Here is a 25313-nt window from a genome sequence, read left to right as displayed (position 1 = left end):
GTTGTTTGTGTGTGGGGTTGTGTGTGTGTGGGGTTGTGTGTGTGTGTGTGTGTGGGGGGGTTGTGTGTGTGGGGTTGTGTGTGTGTGGGGGGGGTTGTGTGTGAGGGGTTGTGTGTGTGTGGGGGGGTTGTGTGTGTGTGTGTGTGGGGGGGGTTGTGTGTGTGAGCTGTGTGTGTGGGGGGGTTGTGTGTGTGTGGGGTTGTGTGTGTGTGGGGGGGGTTGTGTGTGTGGGGTTGTGTGTGGGGGGGTTGTGTGTGTGGGGTTGTGTGTGTGTGGGGTTGTGTGTGTGTGGGGTTGTGTGTGTGTGGGGGTTGTGTGTGTGAGGTGTGTGTGTGGGGGGGTTGTGTGTGTGTGGGGGGGTTGTGTGTGTGTGAGGGTTGTGTGTGTGAGGGTTGTGTGTGTGAGGGTTGTGTGTGTATGGGGTTGTGTGTGTGGGGTTGTGTGTGTGGGGTTGTGTGTGTGGGGTGTGTGTGTGTGGGGTTGTGTGTGTGTGGGGTTGTGTGTGTGTGGGGTTGTGTGTGTGTGGGGTTGTGTGTGTGTGTGGGGTGTGTGTGTGTGGGGTGTGTGTGTGTGGGGTGTGTGTGGGGAGGGGTTGTGTGTGTGGGGTTGTGTGTGTGTGGGGGGTTGTGTGTGTGGTGTTGTGTGTGTGTGTGGGGGGTTGTGTGTGTGTGTGGGGGGTTGTGTGTGTGTGGGGGGGGTTGTGTGTGTGTGAGGGTTGTGTGTGTGGGGTTGTGCGTGTGGGGGGTTGTGTGTGTGGGGGGTTGTGTGTGTGTGAGGGTTGTGTGTGTGTGGGGTTGTGTGTGTGGGGTTGTATGTGTGTGTGGGGGGGGTTGTGTGTGTGTGTGTGTGGGGTTGTGTGTGTGAGCTGTGTGTGTGGGGGAGTTGTGTGTGTGTGGGGTTGTGTGTGTGTTTGGGGTTGTGTGTGTGTGTGTGGGGGGGTTGTGTGTGTGTGTGGGGTTGTGTGTGTGGGGGGGGTTGTGTGTGTGGGGGGTTGTGTGTGTGGGGGGTTGTGTGTGTGGGGGGGGTTGTGTGTGTGGGGGGTTGTGTGTGGGGGGTTGTGTGGGGGGTTGTGTGTGTGGGGGGTTGTGTGTGTGTGGGGTTGTGTGTGTGTGGGGGTTGTGTGTGGGGGGGTTGTGTGTGAGGTGTGTGTGTGGGGGGTTGTGTGTGTGTGAGGGTTGTGTGTGTGAGGATTGTGTGTGTGAGGGTTGTGTGTGTGGGGTTGTGTGTGTGTGGGGTTGTGTGTGTGGGGTTGTGTGTGTGGGGTTGTGTGTGGGGTTGTGTGTGTGGGGTTGTGTGTGTGGGGTTGTGTGTGGGGTTGTGTGTGTGGGGTTGTGTGTGTGGGGTTGTGTGTGTGTGGGGTGTGTGTGTGTGGGGTGTGTGTGGGGGGGGTTGTGTGTGTGGGGTTGTGTGTGTGGGGGGTTGTGTGTGGGGGGTTGTGTGTGTGGTGTTGTGTGTGGGGGGGTTGTGTGTGTGGTGTTGTGTGCGTGTGAGGGTTGTGTGTGTGGGGTTGTGTGTGTGGGGGGTTGTGTGTGTGTGGGGTTGTGTGTGTGTGGGGTTGTGTGTGTGTGGGGTTGTGTGTGTGGGGTTGTGTGTGTGTGAGGGTTGTGTGTGTGGGGTTGTGTGTGTGGGGCTGTGTGTGTGTGGGGGGCTGTGTGTGTGTGGGGGGTTGTGTGTGTGTGGGGGGTTGTGTGTGTGTGGGGTTGTGTGTGAGGTGTGTGTGTGTGAGGTTGTGTGTGTGTGGGGTTGTGTGTGTGTGGGGTTGTGTGTGGGGGGTTGTGTGTGTGTGTGGGGGGTTGTGTGTGTGTGTGGGGGGTTGTGTGTGTGTGTGGGGGGTTGTGTGTGTGTGTGGGGGGTTGTGTGCGTGTGTGGGGGGTTGTGTGTGTGTGGGGGGGGTTGTGTGTGTAAATGTAAATGTGAATGTAGTTGAGCTTATATAGCGCACAGCTACCCGCAGTGGGTGTCCCGGCGCTTGCTTAGGGAACCCTTCCTGGTATTCCCCTGTGAGATAGCAGGGTATCCACAAGGTGAAAGTCAGGCATCCCGCCGCGAGGGGCCGTTGTGGAGATTAAGCAAGCTATTGCCCAGAGTCGCAGAGTGTGAACCCGTGAGTCGAGGAGGTACCGGGGCGAGAATTATCGAGTCCGTGGAATTTTTCGCCCAAGACCCGCCGAGGCGGGGAATTGAACCCTGGTCCAGGACCGATCTCAGCTTCCAGGTCTGCTGCCTCTAACCCCTGAGCCACACTTCTCACTTGTGTGTGTGTGTGTGGGGTTGTGTGTGTGTGGGGTTGTGTGTGTGTGGGGTTGTGTGTGGGTGGGGTTGTGTGTGAGGTGTGTGTGTGTGTGAGGTGTGTGTGTGTGTGAGGTGTGGGTGGTGGTCTGTGGGTGGTGGTCTGTGGGTGGTGGTCTGTGGGTGGTGGTCTGTGGGTGGTGGTCCGTGGGTGGTGGTCCGTGGGTGGTGGTCCGTGGGTGGTTGTCCGTGGGTGGTTGTCCGTGGGTGGTTGTCCGTGGGTGGTTGTCCGTGGGTGGTTGTCCGTGGGTGGTTGTCCGTGGGTGGTTGTCCGGGTGTGGTTGTCCGTGTGTAGTTGTCTGTGTGTGGTTGTGTGTGTGTAAGACAATTGGTAACCCTCTGCAGTCTCAGTAGAGAGGCCAAGAATTACATTAGTGTGAAAAGTGAATCTGGAGTGGGGAGGCCACCTTTGCTGCTGAGAGCCCCGCGCTATTGGCTCTGCTGTGAGTTTAGTGCAGCCGGTGGGTCAAGATGAGCTCGCTTGGTGGACGTATCCAATCATAAATTATGCGGCAGGAGAGAGTTGGCTAAATTATGTGTCAAAAGAGTCAAATTCTGCAGCACATTCTGTGAAAGTATAGAATCATAATTTGTCATTTTAATACATGTTGTTGCAAATGGGACCCCGACAGCGTTCAAACTACAAAGTACTGTTGAGCAGGAAAAGTATATACATTCACTGTAAGGAAAATGCTACTTGGCATGTAGGGCTGCAGAACCATACACTATTGCATTAGATCACCATCTGGTGGTGGGCCCGGATGATTACACTTTGTTGTGGTCTTGGAAGAGTCTTTGTCTGTTGGATGACTCCTGCCTTAGATCGCAGTGTGCATGGGTATCGACTGCATCTTCAGATTATTTTTGCCATTGGGCAAATGATGGAGTTGTATGAGTACATATAGAGATGACCATGTATTGTGTTTCTAAATAAGATAATACTGGAACAGACACAGGTAGCCGGGGAGGCGGGTGGGCGTGTGTGGTTCTGCAGCCCTACATGCCAAGAACAGATGCATACTGGGCTGCAGACCACACACTATTGCATAGATTTAACAGCAGTTTCTCCCTTAGCGGCGACCACCCGTGTCTGTTGCAGTAGTTTGAAATAATGTATTGAGTACAGCCTGGCCTACACTTGCTTGTTGTTTTGCCTGCACATCTACACAGTAGTATTTTGTAAATGTGTGCGGAGTAGACCATGTAGCTGCTTTACAGATGTCATCTAATGGTATGTTCCGTAGGAATGCCATAGATGCCCCTAATTTACGGGTAGAATGAGCCCTAGGGGGAATGGATAGTGTGTTTTTTGCTTTTTGATAACAAATTTGAATACACTTAACAATCCATCTTGCAATGCCTGATTTTGAAATTGGATTTCCCTTATGTGGAGGAGAAAAAGACACAAACAGTTGTTTAGTTTTACGAAAAGGTTTTGTCCTATCAATGTAGTAGAGAAGCGCTCTTTACATCTAATGTATGTAGAGCTCTTTCTGCCACTGTTTGTGGTTGGGGAAAAATACTGTCACCTCAATAGATTGAGGTGGAAAGGTGAAATGACCTTTGGCAGAAACTTTGGATTTGTTTTAAGAACCACTTTATTATGATGACGTTGTATAAATGGTTTTTGAATTATTAATGCTTGTAACTCACTTACTCTAAGTGAAGTAACAGCTACTAAAAAAGCAACTTTCCATGTAAGGAATTGTAATTCACACTTATGTAATGGTTCAAAAGGAGGACCCATAAGTCTTGTGAGAACAACATTTAAGTTCCACACTGGAGAGGGTGGTATTCTAGGAGGAATTATTCTTTTAAGTCCTTCCATAAATGCTTTGATTGCAGGTACTCTAAACAATGACAAATGTTGTCTGTTTTGAAGATATGCTGCTATAGCAGCAAGATGTAACCTGATTGAGGAATACGCTAAGTTAGATCTTTGCAGATGTAACAGATAGCATATAATGTTTTGTATGGAAACATCTAAGGGATTTATGTTATTTGTACAATATACAAATCTTTTCCACTTTGCTGCATAATATGCTCTAGTGGTAGGGCGTCTTGCTTCTTTTACGACATTCATGCAATCAGGTGGTAAATTTAGATATCCAAATTCTAAGACCTCACGAGCCAAATCGCTAGATTGAGCTGCACTGGGTCTGGATGCATAATCTCTCCATGGTTCTGTGTTAGTAGATGTGGAGAGTTTTAGTTTGTGATGTGGTACTACTGACATCTCTAGTAACGTGGTGTACCAGGGTTGTCTTGCCCACGTTGGTGCTATGAGAATCAATGTGAGAGAATGTTGCTGTAGCTTGCGTACCACTAATGGAATTAGTGGGAGAGATGAAAAAGCGTACGCAAATTTGTTTGACCGGTTCATCCATACCACATTGCCTTTGGATAATGGGTGAGGGTATCCGGCGGCGAAGCTTTGGCATTTGGAGTTGTGGTTTGTAGCAAACAGATCTATCTCTGGCTGACCCCACTTTTGCAAAAAATGGCTGAATAACTTGATGATTAAGTTCCCATTCGTGTATCTGTTGTCTTTGACGACTTAACAGATCTGCAACTTGATTGTGAACTCCTGGTAGATGTTCTGCTAATAGAAAAATGTTTTGAGGAATGGCCTATCTCCATATGCTCTGTGGCAGCCGGGAGAGCTGTAGGGAGCGTGTTCCTCCTTGTTTTTTAATGTAATACATTGCTGTCATATTGTCCGTCCGGACTAGTACAGCTTTGTTTGATAGGTAATGCTGAAACGATTTTAGAGCTAGAAAAATCGCTAGTAACTCCAGATGGTTTATGTGGAGTACTTTTTGTTGCATTGTCCATCTACCCTGTACTGTGTGATTTTGTAAATGCGCTCTCCATCCTGTGAGAGATGAGTCTGTGGTTAGTATTATCTGTGGAACAGGTTCTATAAACAGCCAGCCCTTGGAAAGGTTCTTGGTGTTCCATCATTGCAGAGAGCGATATGTCCGGTCGTCTACCACCACCAGATCTGTTATTTGTTGCCGAGCCTGATTCCACTGACTTGCCAAGCACTCTTGAATGGGGCGCATTTGTAGTCTTGCATATGGCACTATGAAAATGCAAGACGCCATCAATCCTATTAGTTGCATAAACACTCGAGCTGGTAGGGAGTGTTGTGGCTGGAATCTTTTGATAAGATCCTGCAGAGTTTACATTCTTGCTGTGAGAAGTTAGCCTGGTATATGTTAACCACTATTCTGGTGGGCAACCTGCACCAGTCTAAACGACCCTTATGGTGGTGGTTGTAAAGTCAACCTTATAGACCTGCTATCCTAGTGGTAGCGTGTACCAGCAGTCTTAGGCTAAAACTTCAGAGAGCATGTGAAGCCAGCTGTTTTACCATATATAATCCCTTGAATACCAAATGAAAGGACACCACACAAGGTATATGTGAGAAGTTGGCCTGCTATATGATGCTCACCAGTTCTAGTGATCACCTTGTATCAGTCCAAACAACCCTTATGGTGATTGGTTGTAAGTCAACCTTATAGACCAGCTATCCTAATGGTAGCATGGACAAAGCAGTCTTAGGCTAAACTCTTTTGGCATGTGAAGCCAGCTGTTTTACCACAATATAACCCCTTGAATACCAGATAAAAGGACACCACACAGGTTGTTATGAAAATAAACAGTATATTTATTAATAACAACACCTCTGAACTCTTTATGAGGTCAGAGGGCTAAGCACATGACAATCTCTTACGAAAAATACGATAAGTTGCACAAAATTACAATGGTGCCCTAGAGGCACGACAAACCATATACTAAGTAAGTGGAATGTGAAGGTCGATAAAAAGAATGGAGCTGTCCAGAGGCTGGAGGTTCGCTAGGACTACGCTATCTTCACCTTAGGTAAGTAATAGGAGGCCCACGGAACGCGTGTGCAGAGTGTGAACTCACACGCGAGATGCGTAACAACGTCTATGGACAGTACAGTTCAAGTTAAAGGTGAGTACGGACAATCCTGACTAGGTAGGACTAAAACGACTGTGGAACTGGACACTAGGACAGTTAAACGACCCTTGAGCACCGAAATGCTCTCGTTACCTCACCCACGGGCTGCGGGTGCATAGGTGTCAAAGTGAGTCGGCTTCTCGCGTTGAAGTCTATGGAGCCTGGAAGAAAAGATGCTGCAGGCGACCAGGAGGAAGATGTCCGGTACGATCCAAGGGTGGATCGGTGAAGAAGAGGACCTGAAAGCAGAGGGGGCAGTGTTCAAAGTCACTAGCCAGTGACCGGTGTGAAACCAGGAAGGAACCAGATGCTGTTGTCGCGATCAGGTGAAGAGTGGACGCTTGACTCTGCAGCCACGTGGACCAGGAGGTGTCTTTGACGACCAGGATGGAGGCACGAGCTATCCCACACGCAGGCTCTCGCTGTCGGCGGTGTCGGATCCGGAATTGGAGTCAACAGGCCTTGGCAAAGGCAACCCACGCAGTGAGTGGAAAATACATCTGGTGCGGACTAGGAGAGTCCGGGGTGCCCCTCTTTTGGAAGGGAGCAAGGGCCAGTCAGGAGCAACCAGACCAGCAGTGAAGATTCAAAGGTTCGTCTTCTAGGAGGCCACTAGCCAGCCGGCAAGTGACCAGACAACGCGTCGAGCAGCAAACAAGCAGAAGGGCCCCACGCAGATCTCGTGGAAGCTGGAGGGCTGATCTTCGGTGCAGGGGCTGCTCGGGGCTGGGGCTTCTCAATTCCCAAAGCACTTGGTCGAGTTTACCTCGGGAGTCGTGCTGGAAGCGAAGTGCAGGTTCGTTCAAGATGGCCGGTCCCACGTGTCTCAGCTTTGCTGTAGAGGTGAGTTGAGGTCGGAGAGGTCTGGGAATCCGGGTCTCGTTGGGCTCTGAAGTCTGAATCCTCGAGGGAAGACGACAAAGTGAAGCCGCTGGACGCTTGATGGTGCCTGCAGTTGCAGGGTGGACACTCCTTGTCCACAAGGGAGATTCTTCAAGTCTTCTGGGGAGCAGAACGCCGAAGTCCAGAGTTTCTTCTCGTAGAATTGTTCAGGATAATCTAATTTGGAATGGGACCAGCTCCTACCTTTATTCTCCTAAAGGGGGCTGCACTACTGACTAGGTCCCTCCCCTGGGTGGGACCAGGAAGGGGGGTGGCTACACCCCCTATCCTTTGTCCGGTTTCCCAGCAACTGGTTTGAACCGGTGTATGCACAGGACACCTTGTGTGCCCCAGGCATTATTATTATTATATTTATTTTTGTAGAGCGCAACAGCTACCCTAAGGTTTCCCAGCGCTAGGAAAGAGACTGAAACAGAAGTAACAAGACAGCAAAAATAATGAGCAGATGACATCTGATTATTGGTTAAACAACCATGTCTTCAGGTTTTTACGGAATTGCAGATAGCATTCATTATTGCGGAGTTGAAGTGGAAGCGAGTTCCACAATGAGGGGGCCAAATAGGAGACAGAGCGGCCACCCTGTCTAACTCGTTTGATCCTAGGTACCTGGAACTTATGTTGAGTCGAGGAACGTAGGATTCTGGGGGGGGACATATTTTTTCACCAAGGAGCTCAGATAGGCAGGAGCCTTATCAGCCTTGATTCTATGCATGAAACACAGAGCTTTAAATTTTGCCCGTTGTTCGATCCGGAGCCAATGGAGATTCCGGAGACCAGATGACGTAGAGGATCTTTTTGGTAACATGCATATCAGTCTCACAGCTTCATTTTGCACTGTTTGTAGTTTCTTAGTAACATCCTTGCGAGCTCCCAGGTATAGGATGTTACCGTAGTCCAGCCTGGATGTGATTAGAGCTTGGACCACGGTTTTTAATGTGTCCTGGGGGAGCATCCACCTGATTTTCCTAAGCCACTTGAGAATGTTAAAACACGTGGCTGCCACTCTAACCGTCTGTTGTTTCATGGACAGGTCTTCATCAAAAATTATGCCCAGATTGCGAGCAGTGCTAGAGGGGGTGGGTGTGGGCCCCATCTGAGAGGGCCAATGTTGTGGGCCCCACAAGGAGGTTTGTTTTCCAAACAGAAGTAGTTCCGTCTTTCCTCCATTGAGTTTTAACTTATTCTCATGCATCCAACTGGCAATGTTGGTGAGACCCAAATGGAGGGAAGACGGGTTAGAATGTGCATTTGCTGAGAGAGAGTACACAATCTGGGTATCGTCAGCATATGAGTAGATTGTCAACCCAGATTGTTCGGCTAGGAAGGCAAGGGGACTGATGTATAAATTAAATAACAAAGGGCTAAGTATTGAGCCCTGAGGCACCCCATAAGGTTGATTGTGGGGTTTGGATGAGGATGTGGCAGAAAAAACTTGAAAAGTTCTATCAGAGAGAAAGCTTTTAAGCCATGCCAGTGCCGGTCCTGTGATGCCACAGGCTTGCAAGATGTTAAGGAGGATGGTGTGGGAGACCGTGTCAAATGCGGCACTTAGATCGAGCAATATAAGTGCCACGGTCTCCCCATCATCAACTTGCCGGCGTATGGTTTCCGAGACCCCAAGTAGGGTGGATTCCGTTGAGAAGCCTGTCCTAAAACCAGATTGGGATGTGTGAAGGAGATGGTTGGATTCTGAGAAGTGTGTGAGTTGGGAGACAATATGTTTCTCCAAAATTTTGGAGAATAAAGGTAGCAATGAAATTGGACGGAAACTAGATGGATCCTGTGGATCTGCAGTGGATTTCTTTAAAAGGGGTGAAACCATGGCATGTTTCCATGATTTTGGGACAACAGCCTCTCTCAAAGAGGTATTTAACAGCTCTAAAATGAGCGTTAGTGAAGGAGTGTCAAGTGAAGGGAGGATTTGGGGAGGAAAGGGGTCGAGGGGAGAACCAGATTTGATGGTTGTTATAATTTTGTGTAATGAAGGCAGGTTGAGGGGGACCCAGTTGGTTAGAAGCTGGGGATGGGTATCTAGGACGGGGATTGTTGTAGCTTTTTCAGATTCGGACAGGCATACCGAGGAGTTCGAAGCTGATGGAAAAATAGTTGGGTCTTTGAATTCCTCATAGATTTTGTCAATTTTATTCCTAAAGAATTGCGCCAGAACATCGCACTGCGCAGAGTCCAGGGAAGGTGCTTTTGGTTGACAGGATGAACCAGAGAGTTCCTGGACTAATTTGAAAAGTGCATTTGGCCGAATTCAACCATTTTCAATAGTTGTTTTAGCAAATTCAGCTCTAGCTGATGCACAGTTAGCATGATAGTTCAGAAGGGCTGCTTTATATAATGATTTTTGTACGGAATCATAATGGACATGCCATCTGCGCTCTAAATTTTTACAGGCTGTTTTTTCAAGTCTGAGGACATCTGTAAACCAAGGAGCGGGAGGGTGAAGGGGAGTTTGTTTGTTATTTTTCAGTGGAAGGCATGTGTTGATGGCTGAACTAAGCCAATTTTGAATAACTGTAGCTTCACCTATATTTGTTATATTAGTAAGGGGCCTAGTATCCCTAAGACAGGTGTTGAGCTTAGTAGAATCCAACTTTTTCCAATTTCTTAAAACTCTGGGCCCAGATGGAGCTCTACAAGAAGTGGTCAGTTGCGGCATTGCTATTGTAAATTCCACTAAATAGTGGTCAGACCACGGGATAGGTTTCGATGGTTTACAGGAGATGTTATCTTGATTGAAAAAGATTGGATCAAGGAAATTGCCTGTCTTGTGGGTTGGACCTTCATTATGAAGGGTGAGATTTAAGGCCAGTATATCTGCTATAAAATTAGTGCTGGTGTGACTAGAGATGTCATGTAGATGAATGTTTAGGTCACCAACTATCAAAAAGTTAGTTGCCTCTAGTAAAAAAGGTGCAATGAGCTCAGGAAAAGAGGCTGCCCACAGACTGGCAGTGCCAGGGGCTCGATATATTAAGGCACCAGATAGTGTAAAGTTTGGAGATAACTTAAGCTTAAAGGATCCAGCTTCACAATTAGGGATGTCAATATCTATCCATTGACATGTGTAGCAGTTTCGAAAAATAATGGCGATACCGCCCCCTTCTTTATGTGTTCTATTTTTGCTAATATAGCTGTAATTAATAGGTAATGCAGCTGCTATATCTGGACCTGAGCTACTGGTCAGCCAGGTCTCAGTGAGGAAAAGTGCAGTTGGTTGTGAATCTGTAAGTAGATCATAAATATCCCTTTTATGTTTAGGTAATGATCTACAATTTAGACTGATAAAAGAGTGGTTGACTAAAGGTTGAGTGGAAGTTGGTATATGGCGTATTGGTGGAAAGTCGGCAGTTTCCAAGTCGATTTCAGAGGGTATGGAGAGGAGACGAATGTTACATTCAGAACATGAAAAAGGAGTATGTGTACAATTTATAAGTTTACCTGTGGAGCAAGTAGGAGGGATAAATGCCAGAAGGGCCTCTTTCGAGTAGGTAATATGAGAGTGACTGATAGAGCCAAAGGTCGTGGCCGCTGGCCGCGTCTGGTCGCGGACGGGCGCAGACGGGCAGGACTTTGGCTTGACTTCGGCGCGACAGCGGCGCGACAGCGGCGCGCGACCGCTGCGGGGCCGAGGACAAATGATTTATATAGGCTGGGGCGGAGTCAGCTGCAGGTCGCTGATTGGTTGTGCCCTGGAAGTTGCAATCACTTCCTCCGTGGTGGGTGGGCGCCGTCCCTCCACTCAAACCAAACTTTTGGCGGTGGACAGGGGATCAAGTGCGCTTTACATGTAAATGGGTGAGTGCATTACAAGTTTTAAAAACACATTATCAACACTTTAAAATCGTGTGCAATCATTAATTTTTACCAGCGCTCGAAAATCGTGCTCTCCTACGTCTCACAGTGTTTCAAATCAACAGAGTGAAAGGCAGGCGCGGCTTAAGAGCCTGTGGGGAGTCAGCTGCAGGTCACTGATTGGTTGTGCCCTGGAAGTTGCAATCACTTCCTCCGTGGTGGGTGTTGCGCCGTCCCTCCACTCAAACCAAACTTTTGGCGGTGGACCGGGGATCAAGTGCGCTTTACATGTAAATGGGTGAGTGCATTACAAGTTTTAAAAACACATTATCAACACTTTAAAATCGTGTGCAATCATTAATTTTTACCAGCGCTCGAAAATCGTGCTCTCCTACGTCTCACAGTGTTTCAAATCAACAGAGTGAAAGGCAGGCGCGGCTTAAGAGCCTGTGGGGAGTCAGCTGCAGGTCGCTGATTGGTTGTGCCCTGGAAGTTGCAATCACTTCCTCCGTGGTGGGTGTTGCGCCGTCCCTCCACTCAAACCAAACTTTTGGCGGTGGACCGGGGATCAAGTGCGCTTTACATGTAAATGGGTGAGTGCATTACAAGTTTTAAAAACACATTATCAACACTTTAAAATCGTGTGCAATCATTAATTTTTACCAGCGCTCGAAAATCGTGCTCTCCTACGTCTCACAGTGTTTCAAATCAACAGAGTGAAAAAGGCATGTCTCATTCCTTTCAGGCCTGTCCAACCCAATACACAAAATCCTGTCTGGGGTGGTGCTAGCACCTCCCAAGGCAGGAAACCCTTTGTCCAAGCCTCCCTCGCTGGAAGGACTCCCAGCAGCAGGAGGTCAGACTTGTGTCTGTGGTGGCAGCATCCATTTGTGATCCTGAGGCTCGAGTTAACTTTAACCGGGGTTCACAGTTACATACATGTCGTGTCCCTCTAGAAGGGTGTAATGCTACCCCCGCCGCCAGAATTGGCGAGGGGGTAGTATTCCAATTCGTATGACACCTTACTCGACATGTTTTGATTATGTTATACCAGAGTTAGCATTTAACCGCGAGGTTGATAATGCACTTAAGAGTATATGGTATAGCGTTATCATGGAACAGATATTAGGACTTGGTTCCGCAAGCTGCAGACGGGCTCAGCTCATGCCAGAGCACCATCTCACATAATTCCAAGCACTCTGCCTTCAGGATTGATAAGGCCTGCCATAGGAGTGACTGATAGGAATATATGTGTCCATTTTTAGGGTTAGATATAGGTATACTCTATCTATAGCAAAGGGTGATTACACCACCTTGCCCCAGCTGTCATGCAGCCAGTTGTGTCAGTTTTAGATGGCCAGCCAGGGGTGGCATAATACATGCTTCAGCCCTTGGTAGGCCCTGGGTACACCTATGCCCTGGATACCTAAGGTATACTGTACAGGGACTGATAAGGTGGCACAGTACCAGTTGGTAAATGCACCTAAAGTACATGGTTGTCAATTTAGAGAGAGAACAGCTAGGCTGTGGGTCTGATTAGCAGGCCCACAGCCAGGGAAAGTCATAAACCAGTGAAGCAAAAAGCAAAAATCTGGGGCGACCATAGGATTGCAGACCCCACTCTCCTACAGTATATATCAAATATATATGTGTATTTATTTCTAACACAACCCCTCTGAACTCTTTATGAGGTCAGAGATCGAACTACATTACAAGTTACTCATTCAGCATACTTTAAGTTGCACAAATACAATTCTGCCCTAGAGGCCTCACGAACCATATACTAAGTAAGTGGTATAAGATCCACTTCAGGAATAGTGAATAGGCCTAGGGCCTAGGGAATCGCTGGGGCTACACTACAGAACCAAAGGTTAGGAAGTAGGAGACCCACGGGAGACGCGTGCAGTGTGGGAACACAGTCGCGAGTTACCATTGACTCACAATGGGGAACGAAGCGCGTTCATTGATGATTTCTGAGAAGTCCTGCTGATCCTCCTTTGGTAGTTTTTCTTTAAAACTTTCCAACGAATCCCACAGGGATCTGTCATACCAACCCAACAGGGTCGCAGCGTTGGATACTTGCAAAGAAGATTCAGCCAAGCCACAAGCTTTCCGTCCCCAAGAGTCTTGTGCTCTACTCTCCTTATCGGGAGGAGGAAGATGCAACCACGTGCGTCTTCTTAGCTGCTGCAATAATCACCGAATCTGGAGGTGGGTCTGCTCGCAGAAAAAGAGGATTCGATGCAGCTGTCTTGTATTTCTTCATGATACGCGCTGGAGCTGCTTTCGCAGAGGATGGGGCTAGGAACACATCCATTACTGGTTCAATGACTCCCGGTACCAAGGGGAGCAACGTTCTGGTCGTAGATCTTTGATGCAAAGTCTCAAAGATAATGGATGTGGTCGTTTGTGTAGTAGACATGGTAATACCTAACTTCTGAGCCCCCTGGTAAGCACGTCATGGAAACTGTTTACGTCATCAATGGGTGATACTCTGCTAGGTGGACTATCCGTGAGGGTAGGAGAGTAATCCCTCTTAGATGTGTGTGGAGGATGACGACCAAGACGGTGTACGTCACCTTTTGCGAAGCCCCTGTGCTGACCTGAGCTCGGGGGATCTGCCCCGGTGTTCTCCGGAGAGAGCGGTGGGTGATTTGTCCACTTCTTGCACCAAGCGCTGTAATGAGGATCTATGCAATGGGCTGGAGTATTCTGCAGTTCGTTGAGTATGACCTGCAGAAGTGACCGCCAATGATGCAGAGGTTACAGCTATCTGGGAGAAAGATGTATAGAAGGGCATCTTTGCCTTCTCAGGGAACTTCTTGGTGGTGAACCTGCAGGCTCCTGAGAATGGATAGAAGCACTGCGAGATGATTCAATTGTCTGAGGGGAGCTTCGTATGGAATGCGAAGAGGCCCCATGGGTTCTTGAGCGCAACCTCCGTCGCGATGAAAAATGAGACGCCGCTGGCAAATGCCTTGAATTTGATCTACTCTGGGTCACCATAATGGGAGATACTCTAGATCTTGAACGCCTCCTCGACGTCGATCTTTATGTACGTTTCGACGTTGAGTGGAGTGATCCCGAATGCATGGAGCCTATAGACCTTTTCTTGATGGTGAGCGTGCCTGTGATCTCCGCGATGAGTGGTTCGACAGAGAAATCCTCCTAGACGTTGAACGTTCCCTCGACGTCGACTTTCTTGGTCTCTACGTCAGATGTGACACCGGTGAGGGTCTAGACCTCGACGTCAAACGTCTCTTTGACGCCGACAGATGACGATACCTGTCTCGATGTCAAATGCCACCTGGTTGATGTCGACGAAGAGGTATGCTTCCACGCCGATCGCTGATAAACCTGCGACAGCGGAGATTGAATCGACGTCGAGTATCGCCTGGTTGACGTCGATAGATTTGTGCTTCAACGTCAATCGCCGGTGACCTTGCGACGGCGATGAAGACGATCTGCCTCTCGACATTGGGCAAGCCCGCCTCAACAGAGTTCGATGCCTCAACGTCGATCGTCGCCTGGTTGACGACGACGGAGGTGACGTACCTGTGATCCTCTATGACGACCGGTGTTCTCTTGACGGCGACCCCGCCGTCCATGGTCTTCTCGTCGACGTTTTTGATGCTGAAGAAGGGATTTGAGGCGCAAAGCCCGACGCCGATGGAGAGCACACTGGAATCTTACTTGTGGATGCTCTCTCCTCCAACGCTGACCTGCCTCTGGAGGAAGATCTTCTCTCAACCAGTACATGGAGGAGAAATCTCTCTGTCCTTTAAAGTTATTTTGCACAGTAGCTGGCAGTGCTGGCAGGTTTGTGGATCATGATCAGAAGGCAGACATAAAATAAAGACAGAATGGGAGTCTGTTTTGGCCTTTTTGCCACATGAAGGGCTAAGATCAAAAAGGGAAGGCATTTCTGAATGAAAAACAATGTCCAACTCCCTCAAAAATAGTTGAAAAACACTCAAAAGATGTCGAAGTAAAAGAGTTTTACTCCAAAACTAGAAGTATTTTCTGACAAAAATCAGAAAAGGGTAGAGCTGAAGTAGGGCTGTATTAACCAGTGTCCTGTCAGAAGGAGCTGGAAAGAACAACTGACCTGTCACCCCTGAGGTATGATGGGAAGCTAGGGGTCATCGCTGCCTTAAAGGCACGGTGCCAGTTTATTGTTAGTGTTTATGTGGGTTAGCTTTTCAGCTTTCTACACTGATTTTTTCTCTACAATGCAGCCTATGTGCCGACATTGTTTTCACCTTCCTTGCAGGATTACCTTTTCTGCTGTATAATAAAGCAGTTTTCAAAGGCTTTATTTCTCCCTGCTTTATTGGAATGTATTTATGTGCAAAGACTTCTCTTGCAGCATTGTTCAGCATGTCTAAGGAAGGCTGCATTGTGTGTGTATATACATACACATACACATACACATACACATACACATACACATACACATACACATACACATACACATACACACACACACACACACACACACACACACACACACACACACACACACACACACACACACACACACACACACACACACATATATATATATATATATATATATATATATAGGGTTTTCACATATATGGTATGCGTTTCCGGGGTCCCGCACATGGGTGGGAATATTCATGTGCTCATGACTAGTGATGAGGATCCCCTGGAAGAGAACAATAGGTCCCTTCCCTGGGGTTGGTACACCCACTATTCTGCCACTCTCCAGTGGGAGGGGGGGCAGGAGTCCAGTGAGAGGGGGGCAGGAGCCTGTCCCTGGTTGGCTGGGTCCCACTGTCCTCAAGATGGCGGGGATTCGAGGTTGTGCTTCACCTCGCCTCCCCCACTTTAGGGGTGGAGTTGGCAGAGGTGGGCATACCTCTGTTCCTCACTTGTGTTCCCTCCCCCCTACCCCGTTTCTCCCGCCCAGAGTGGGGGTAGAACCAGTGGGGACCAGTTGCTGAAAGCAGCAAATGGTCTGGAGAGGCTCCCAAAGGCAGCATGCCTTTGAAGCTTCTCCTTCATGAACCCTGTCCATCCTGGGGGAGGAGGCTTGGCACCTAGTCCCAGGATATGGATTGTTTCCGGTCCCAGAGAGCAGCAGGTTCTCGACCCAGGGGTCCAGAAACATGTCTGGTGGTGGCAGCCTGCACAGCCACTCAGTCAGGTCACTGGTAGTTGGTCGAGTTTCAGGGGGCATTTTACATTAAATCCCACACTGGCATCAGTGCAGGTTTAATGTGCTCTAAATGGCAACACTGCACTCACAGGGTCCAGGAATGGACTTGGGCTCTGTAGGGGTACAGGGCTCATTCACCTGTACTCTCACCACTGGCATAGGGCACCCTCCTAGAGGGGTGACTGATGTATGCCAGGGCAGTGGTTTGTTGACATGGCACACAGGGATGTGTGCCATGTCGACTCTTTGTTTTGTTCTGCACCAAGACACGCAGCCTGCAAAGGCAATATGTGCGTGTCAGGGTACAGGGCCTCTAAGGGTGGCACGTTAAGTGCTGCAGCCCTTAGGAGCCTTCTCTGGTCACAGTGCCCTGGGTACTGGATATGCTACTTACCAGTATGCATCTGTTCTTGGCATGTAGGGCTGCTAACATTAATATCTATTGCATAGATCGCCACCTAGTGTTGGGTCCGGATGATTGCACATTGTTGTCCTGGAAGAGTCTTCGAAGTATCACGAGATAGGTGGCTCCTCCCCTGGACTACAGTGCGCATGGGCATCAACTCCATCCCCAGATTGTTTTTAGCCATTGTGGCAGAGATGGAGTGAAATAGTGTAAAGGATGTCCATGCTAATGATTGAATGCAAGAGAGTATCTGCAGCCGCTACGGGCACTGAGGAGGGCGGGCGATATGAATGTTAGCAGCCCTACATGCCAAGAACAGATGCATACTGGTAAGTAGCATATCCAGTTCGAGGCATGTGGGCTGCTAAATTCATATCTATTGCATAGAATACATAGCAGTCCCTCCCTTAAGGGCGGTTGCCCGTGCCAGCTGCAGAAGTCTGAAAGAGTGTTTTAAGAACAGCCTGTCCTACAGCTGCTTGCTGTTTGGAATGCACATCGACACAGTAATGTTTGGTAAATGTGTGTGGTGTAGACCACGTGGCTGCTCTACAAATGTCTTCCAAAGGAATGTTCCCCAGGAAAGCCATGGAGGCCCCCAACTTGCGTGTGGAGTGCGCCCTTGGGGGTATTGTTAAAGTACGTTTAGCTTTTTGATAACAGATTTGAATGCACTTAACAATCCATCTGGCTATTCCTGCTTTGGAAATAGGGTTGCCTTTGTGCTGTGCTGAGAAGGCAACAAAAAGTTGTTGTGTTTTCCTAAAGTGTTGTGTTCTGTCAATGTAGTACATCAACGCCCTCCTAACGTCCAATGTATGAAGCATTCTTTCCGCTACTGTTTGTGGGTTTTGAAAGAATGCGGGCAGGTCAATAGTTTGGTTGATATGAAACTGTGACACCACCTTCGGAAGGAATTTGGGGTTAGGGCGTAGTACTACCCTGTTTGAATGAATTTGTATGAATGGCTCCTGGACTGTGAGCGCTTGCAGCTCACTAACACGTCTGAGCGATGTAATAGCAATGAGAAATGCCACTTTCCATGTCAGGAACTGAAGTTCGCAGGAGTGCAGTGGCTCGAAAGGTGGGCCCATCAGCCTAGTGAGGACCACATTGAGGTTCCACACTGGAGCTGGTGGTGTTCTAGGTGGAATGACTCGTTTCAGTCCCTCCAGGAAGGCTTTAATGGCAGGCACCCTGAAAACAGAGAGATTCTGCCTGTTCTGGAGATAAGCCGCTATGGCGGATAAGTGTATCCGAATGGAAGCGTACGCTAGATTGCATTTGTAAAGATGTAACAAATAGCAGATGACGTTAGGAATGGATGCATCTAGCGGGTTGATATTGTGTTCTGTACAGTAAATGACAAACCGCTTCCATTTTGCTGCATAGCAAGCTCTGGTAGTGGGCCTTCTTGCCTCTCGTATGATATCCATGCATTCTGGAGGCAGGTTGAGGTAGCCAAACTCTAGGACCTCAGGAGCCAGATCGCCAGGTTGAGCTGTTGCGGATCTGGATGCTGAATGTCGCCATGGTTCTGCGTCAAGAGGCTTGGGGAGAGATACAGCCTTTGATGCGGTACCACGGAAAGTTCTAGAAACGTGGTGTACCATGGTTGGCATGCCCACGTTGGAGCAACCAGGATGAGCGTCATCGAGTGTTGCTTTATCTTTCTTGCCACCAGCGGAATGAGAGGCGCTGGGGGAAAAGCGTATGCAAATCTGCCTGACCAGTTCATCCATATCGCATTCCCTTGCGATTCCGGGTGAGGGAACCTGGCGGCAAAGCTTTGGCATTTTGCGTTTTCCTTTGTGGCAAAGAGGTCTATCTCTGGATGACCCCACTGCTGGAAGAACGGGTGGAGTACTGATGGATGTATCTCCCACTCGTGCATTTGATGGCTGTATCTGCTGAGCAGATCCGCCATCTGATTGTCCTTGCCCGGGAGGTGTTCTGCCATGAGGAAAATGTTCCTCTGAATGGCCCACTTCCACATGCTCTGAGCCAGATGAGACAGCTGTGGCGAGTGAGTACCTCCCTGCTTTTGGATGTAGTACATGGCTGTCATGTTGTCCGTCCGGATCAACACGACCTTGTTGCGCAGATGTACATTGAAGGACTTGAGCGCCATGAAGATTGCCATCAATTCCAGGTAGTTGATGTGCAACTTCTGTTGCTGGGTGGACCACAGTCCCTGCACCGTGTAGTGGAGCACATGAGCTCCCCACCCTTGGAGAGATGCGTCCGTTGTTAGGATAATCTGTGGCACAGGCTCTTGGAACGGTCGTCCCTTGCAAAGGTTGTGTGGATTCCACCAATGCAGAGAGTTGTATGCCCGACCGGTCACCAACACTAGGTCTGTCAGTTGTCCCTGAGCCTGTGTCCACTGATTTGCCAAGCATTCTTGGAGCGGACGCATGTGCAACCTTGCGTGCGGGACTATGAAGATGCAGGAGGCCATCATGCCTATCAACTGCATGAACACTCTCGCTGGTAGGGAGTGTTGCGGTCTGAACCTCTGGATCAGCGAATGAATGTTGTCGATCCTGACCGGGTTTGGCTGAGCCATAGCAGTCAGGGTATTTATTGTCGCACCCAGATACTGCCGCACATGTGCTGGTTGAAGGTGCGACTTTGGGTAGTTTAGCGAGAACCCCAGACTGTGAAGGAGGTGAATGGTGTGGGACATGTCCGCGGCGCACTGTTGTTCTGACTTTGCTTGAACGAGCCAGTCGTCTAGGTAAGGGTAGACATGTATGTTCTGCCTCCTGAGGTGCGCCGCAACTGTCGCCAGACACTTTGTAAATACTCTGGGGGCAGTGGTCACTCCGAAGGGTAGGACTTTGAACTGATAGTGCCTGTTTTGAATGGTGAACCTGAGGTATTTTCTGTGGGATGGGTGGAGTGGTATGTGGAAATAAGCATCCTTGAGGTCCAAGGTTGCTAGGAAGTCCCCTTGGTTCAGCAGGGGAAGAATCTGCTGCAGTGTAAGCATGTGAAAGTGTTCTGACAGTATATACAGGTTGAGGGGGCGTAGATCCAGAATGGGTCTGAGGGATCCGTCCTTTTTTGGGATAAGGAAGTACAGGGAATAGACCCCTGTGCCTTCCTCCTCCACTGGTACGAGCTCGATTGCGCCTTTTTGCAGCATCACCACAACTTCCTGCTGCAATAAGTGCAAGTGCTCTGCCGACATAGGACGTTGTCTTGGGGGAATGGTGGGTGGAGTTGATGTTAACTCCAAACAATAACCGTACTGGATAAGCTGTCTTACCCACCTGTCTGTGGTGATGGATGTCCAGACTGGCAGGAACTGCTGGAGTCTCCCCCCGACAGGTGTTGGATGGTCGGGGGGCAGTGACAGAGAGTCACTGTTTGTTGGCGGCAGAGGAACGGGAGTTGTTGTTTCCTCTGCCTCTGCCCTTGGCACTGTTACCTCTGTAACCCCCTCTACCCTGCTTGGGGTACGAGGATTGTGCACCACCTTTCGTGAATTGTGTCTGTTGACCCAAGTGTCCTCTGGTAACACCACGTGCTCCTGAGCGACGAAAAGTGCTCCCCCTGAATTGTTGAGACTGAAGCGCCCCCATGGACTTAGCTGTCTCATTGTCCTTTTTAATTTTTTCGAGGGTGGTGTCAACATCTGGTCCAAACAGTCTGTCAGGATTAACGGGCTGGTTGAGTATTGTTGTTTGAATGTCAGTTTTAAATCCTGATATGCGAAGCCATGCTTGTCGCCTTAACATGACGCTAGTGATAATCGCCCTAGCCGCTGTATCAGCCACGTCAAGTGCACACTTTATTGCAGCGTTTGAGATGAGCTTTCCCTCTTGTATGAGCATTTCGGCTGCCTCCTTAAACTCATCAGGTAGGTGTTGAAGGAGCTGTTCTAGGGTGTCGTAATGCGCCCTATCGTATCGTGCCAATAGTGCCTGTGTGTTTGATATACGCCAGATATTGGCAGCCTGCGCAGCCACCCTTTTGCCTGATGCCTCAAGCACTTTCGACTCGTTGTCTGGGGGAGGAGCGTCACCCGTTGTTTGGGAGTTTGCCCTCTTGCGGGCATTGGCGACCACCAACGAATCCAGAGGCAACTGTCCCCGAATATATGCAGGGTCCCCAGGTGCTGGCCTGTATTTCTTTTCGATACGTGGGTTCACCACTCTCGCCCTGGAAGGTTCCTTAAAGATCTCAAGGACACCTTTCAGCATAGGAAGTGTCTTAACTGTTCTTTCTGAGACAGAGAAAGTGTCAAACAAAAAATCTTCCTCCACCGGGTCAGCATGCATGTCCACATCATGATTTGCAGCTGCCCTCTCTATCAAAGCATTAAATGCTGCGGAATCCTCAGTTGGTGATGTACGTGCACCAAACCCCTGTGGGTCCTGTACCACCTGATGTCCTCCCTGGTCACCAGTGTCGTCATATGAGTCCTGTTGACCATCAGGGTCATTGTCAGCTGGGAAATTGTACTGGTCATCCTGGTTATCTTCTCCCCCTGACTGGTTGGGGGAAGGTGATGGACTCCTCCTTGGTGTTGGCTGAATAGGTTCAACAAGGGCAGGAATGTCCTGAGCCGGCCTTTTCTTTTTTAGTGGAATGACATAGGATTCCAATGGTTGGGAAGTGATCTTTCTTTTATAGAGGGTCAATTTCCCCGTTACGGCATCGATGTAATGCTCAGATTGTTCTTCTGAGGCTGGATGTCGATCCGATCGGCCACTTTGCGTCGAAGGTTTTGACGTGTCAGTGATCTTTGGCACCGCTCTGGTTGCAAATGCCTTCGATGCCACCTTCGGTGGCAGAGTGTAGAGAAGCTTGGTCGAAGTCTTCGCAGGTGTGTCCACTGGTGTCGGAGCCGACGGCGTGGGAGCCGTTGACGACAAAGTCTTCTCCCGAATACGTTTGAGGGAGTCGGTGACCTGTTTTGTGAAGGAAGCGGAGGGTTTGGTAACCGATGCCCGATGTTCAGCAGCGTCGGAGGACCTCGGTGTTGACGAGTATGCCGCCGACAAATCTTCGGCTCCAACGGCTCTCGGCTCCGTTGTAGGCTTAGGCGCCGTTGCTGCAGATCCGGCATCCTTGTGCCGATGCGTAGTGCCTCCGGCCTTCGGGTCGTGGCTCTTAGATGACTTCGCTTCGACCGTGCGTTTGCTTGTCGGCGCCGCAGTCGCGTCCGAAGGCGTGTCAACAGCCTTAGCGGACCGCGCCAGAGCAACTGTGCTCGACACGGGATGGACGACCTTCGTAGAGGACGGGTCCTTGGCCACCTTCTGCGGCGCTGTCGACTCGACAGCCTTCTTCGACTTCGGAGGTCCGGAGGGCGACGGAGTCGATGAGGGAGCAGGCTTCGATATTTTTGTTGGGACGTCGGCCATTTTAGGTGTGGTCGGATCCGAAGGTTTCGGTTTTGGTGGGATGTCGGCCATCTTTGGTGTCGTCGATTCCGAAGGTTTCGCTTTCGATACGTGCAATGGCGGCTCCGCTGGTGCGTCCGTGGCCGGGCCAGAAGGCGGGGCCGGGGATAGCGGTGCAGGGTCGTGGGTAAGGCCGAGTGGCGATCCCGTGACCTGAGCCTGAGTCATGTAACTTTCGGGGCATAGCTCTTCCTCCGAGCTATCTTCCGCGGCCCCATAAACTTCTTCGTCGTCCCCTACCTCCTCGACGTATTCAAGGTCTTGGCCCTGTCCTTCGACGTGTTCTCCGGGATCGGCCTCGACCTCCGTCGACGGTGGTGAAATCTGAAGATGATGGCTTCGGCCGTCTTCTGCGGGGTCGTCGAATATGTCGTCGGGTGCCGGAGCCGCTCGCTGGGCCTCGAGGCGCGCCGCGCGCCGAAGCTTGAGCGTTTTCTTTGACCTGAACTTAGAGCAGGCCATGCAGTTGGCCTCGTTGTGGTCCGGCGAGAGGCATTTGTTACAGACTGGATGCACGTCGATATGTGGATATTTGGATCCACAGACGGGGCAGAACTTGAACGGACTCCGCTCCATGATAAGTACGTCGGGCTCTTGCTGCGACGAGAGGGCCTCGATGTCCTAAGAGTTACTTGACTCCGCAGAATTCCGACTCGAAGAGTCGGATGATGCTCGAGACCGCACGCGAACAATACAGACGCAGGTAACGAAGGCCTTTTGGCCTTAAAGAAGTAAGTTTTTCGATTCAGACACGGAGACGTCGAAATCACATCCGAACCCAATGGCGGAAAAAAACAATCTGGAGATGGAGTCGATGCCCATGCGCACTGTAGTCCAGGGGAGGAGCCACCTATCTCGTGATACTTCGAAGACTCTTCCAGGACAACAATGTGCAATCATCCGGACCCAACACTAGGCGGCGATCTATGCAATAGATATGAATTTAGCAGCCCACATGCCTCGAACCTATGGTACCACTTACCAGGGGCTGACATGTGGCCAGAGAAGCAAATTGGGTTTAGGCTTCAAAGCAGGTTTAGGGAAGGAACATAGGCCCTGGGTACCTGATTAGCAGGAGCCCAGTGCACACTCTAAGAACATCAGCAATTCAGCAAAAGTGGGGGCATACCATGCAAGAAAGAGGGCACTTTCTCTCACACACACACAATTTTTTCAATATTTTTACCTATGCAATGTCCTATCAGTCCATGTCCCTACCGATACAGATCCTGTAGTTTAACCCATTTGAGGCAAAGCTCCTATCGGAGAACCTGGGTAAGCGAGCCGTCTCTTGATTTACTGCTCACTGATTATTAATAACGTTCCACACCGTTTTGTTACTTTGCAACAGAAGTGGGAGGTATGGAGAGCTGGTGCGATGCGTGTCAGGCCAGTAGGGAACTGGTCATCTCATCTTGCCTTCGAATGGTCCATATGACTTACTTGACCCACGAGAGACTACGTCTAACTAGCCGAACCCCACCCAGGCTTACTGTCCTCGATGCTCCCTTATCCGAGGCTACTTTTTCCACATGACCTGGACCTTTTCCTTTTCAGCTTTGAACTCCCTGCTGGGTCATAACAGAGAGTGAGCACTCTATGGTCATAGGTCGATGTATAGACCTTAGCCCCAGTACTACATAGCTAGGCCTGTTGGAAGGTTGAGGTTGGAGAGGGCATTTATCAGAGTGACTACCTTGGTGGCCAAGAGAGACATTCTGCAGCTGGAATTCACCAGAAAACCCCTACAGTGACTATGTGGGGAAGGGGTTTCGATTGGTGTGGCCACAAGAAGCAAACACTTTATGGGGCAACAGGATGCACCGGAAACATCAACAAGATTTGGGTAAGTGGTGGACGCATCATGGACTAGATGTGAGCTTTTAATACAGTGTTTTCAAAGATTTAATGCTAGGTAGTGTGTTTTTGTTCTACTGTATGCTACTACTGTTGATAAACAATAAAAAAATGTGGGCATTAAAAATATATCCAACAGCAAAAATTTTATCCACAACCCACAGCTGCTAATACAGGATGTGCCTCATACCTTGCTTCTTACTGATCCTAATGTCACCAGCTGAACCCTCAGTGAATTTGGTCCTAGTCCCTTATCCAGTCCATCTTGAAGGAAATCTAGTGTCTGAAACAGAACAAGTAAAAAAAAACTTGCATTTGAATAGCCAAGCACAGATTCTCTAGGACTAGTGAAATAATTTCGCTATAAACAGGATGTAACATATTTAAATAAAAGTACATAAGAGTTCGTAAAAAAAACAGTTGCTACTGAAATATGTACAGCTCTTCATTGAACAGACTTTCAGGCAAGTTCAGGGCTAGCAGACGAAAAGGCACTAAAAAGGAAAGGACTGAATGATTTTCTTTAACAGAGTTGCTTTCACGTCTGCGAAAATTAGTTTTCTTCTCACAAGTTGCTTTGTTGGAGGCAGGTCAAACCCAGCTCTAATGTTGGGAGCACCTTTCTGTAATGGGCTCTAAATGTCTTAGTGAATTGCTGTTGTGCTCACGCAACATTTTAGAACTTTTTCCACATAAACAACTGTCCAATTTTAAAAGTTCAGACTTAGCTCAGTGCTTGCTCAACTCAGACATTGTACACCAAATCGAGGAATGAGATTCATATTCATCATGTTTACCACTGGTCTGTTGTAGGAAAGTGGTTCTCTTTTGCAGTTAACTCACCCCCCCCCCCCACACACACACACAGTTATTGCCAGAACACTGATGCACTTTAACTTAATGTGCCCTGGGTTCCAGCCAACAAGGTTCCCAGGGACTGTGTTCTTTCCCAAAACTGTACCTTTGTACCCCAATTATTATCTCTGGCCAAATGCAGGTCCCTTGTAAAAGGTACAATGGGAACCAAGGGCACTGTGACCAAGGAGGGCCACTATTGGCTGCAGCACATTTTGTGCCAACCTCAGAGGTCATGTACCTTAACACACACACTGCCATTGCAGGCTGTATGTTCTGCTGCAGGGAAAAGTGAAGAGTCAACATAGCACACATTCCTGTGCGCCATGCCTGCAACCCACTGCCTATGGTATAGCTAAGATACCCCTCTAGCTGGGTGCCCTATACCAATGGTGAGGGTACAATTGCAGGAGCATTGTACCCCTACAGTGTCCAAGTCCATTCTTAGATATTGTAAGTGCAGTAAAGCCATAAAGAGTATATGGCCTGGGAGTTTGTCATTACGAACTCCACAGCACCATAATGGCTTTACTGAACTCTGGGACGTTTGGTAGCAAGCTTCTCAGTGTAATAAACCCATACTGATGCCATTGTGGGATTTATTATA

General features: G+C 49.0%; 1 protein-coding gene across 19 annotated transcripts in view; it reads right to left on the bottom strand.

The window, feature by feature from the left end:
• UBR5 (ubiquitin protein ligase E3 component n-recognin 5) overlaps positions 1-25313 on the bottom strand; it is a 2132574-nt gene that overhangs the window by 1454777 nt on the left and 652484 nt on the right. For all 19 annotated transcript variants that reach the window (XM_078686916.1, XM_078686920.1, XM_078686919.1 and 16 more), the window contains one exon: positions 24042-24134. In XM_078686916.1, coding sequence (XP_078543042.1) covers positions 24042-24134 — 93 coding nt within the window. The remainder of the gene's footprint in view (positions 1-24041; positions 24135-25313) is intronic.

This window comes from Lissotriton helveticus, chromosome 4_1 (genome assembly GCF_964261635.1).
Source record: "Lissotriton helveticus chromosome 4_1, aLisHel1.1, whole genome shotgun sequence".
In the NCBI taxonomy this organism is placed as follows: domain Eukaryota; kingdom Metazoa; phylum Chordata; class Amphibia; order Caudata; family Salamandridae; genus Lissotriton; species Lissotriton helveticus.
The sequence above is the reverse complement of the archived record's forward strand: the minus strand, read 5'-3'. Positions and strand labels throughout refer to the sequence as shown.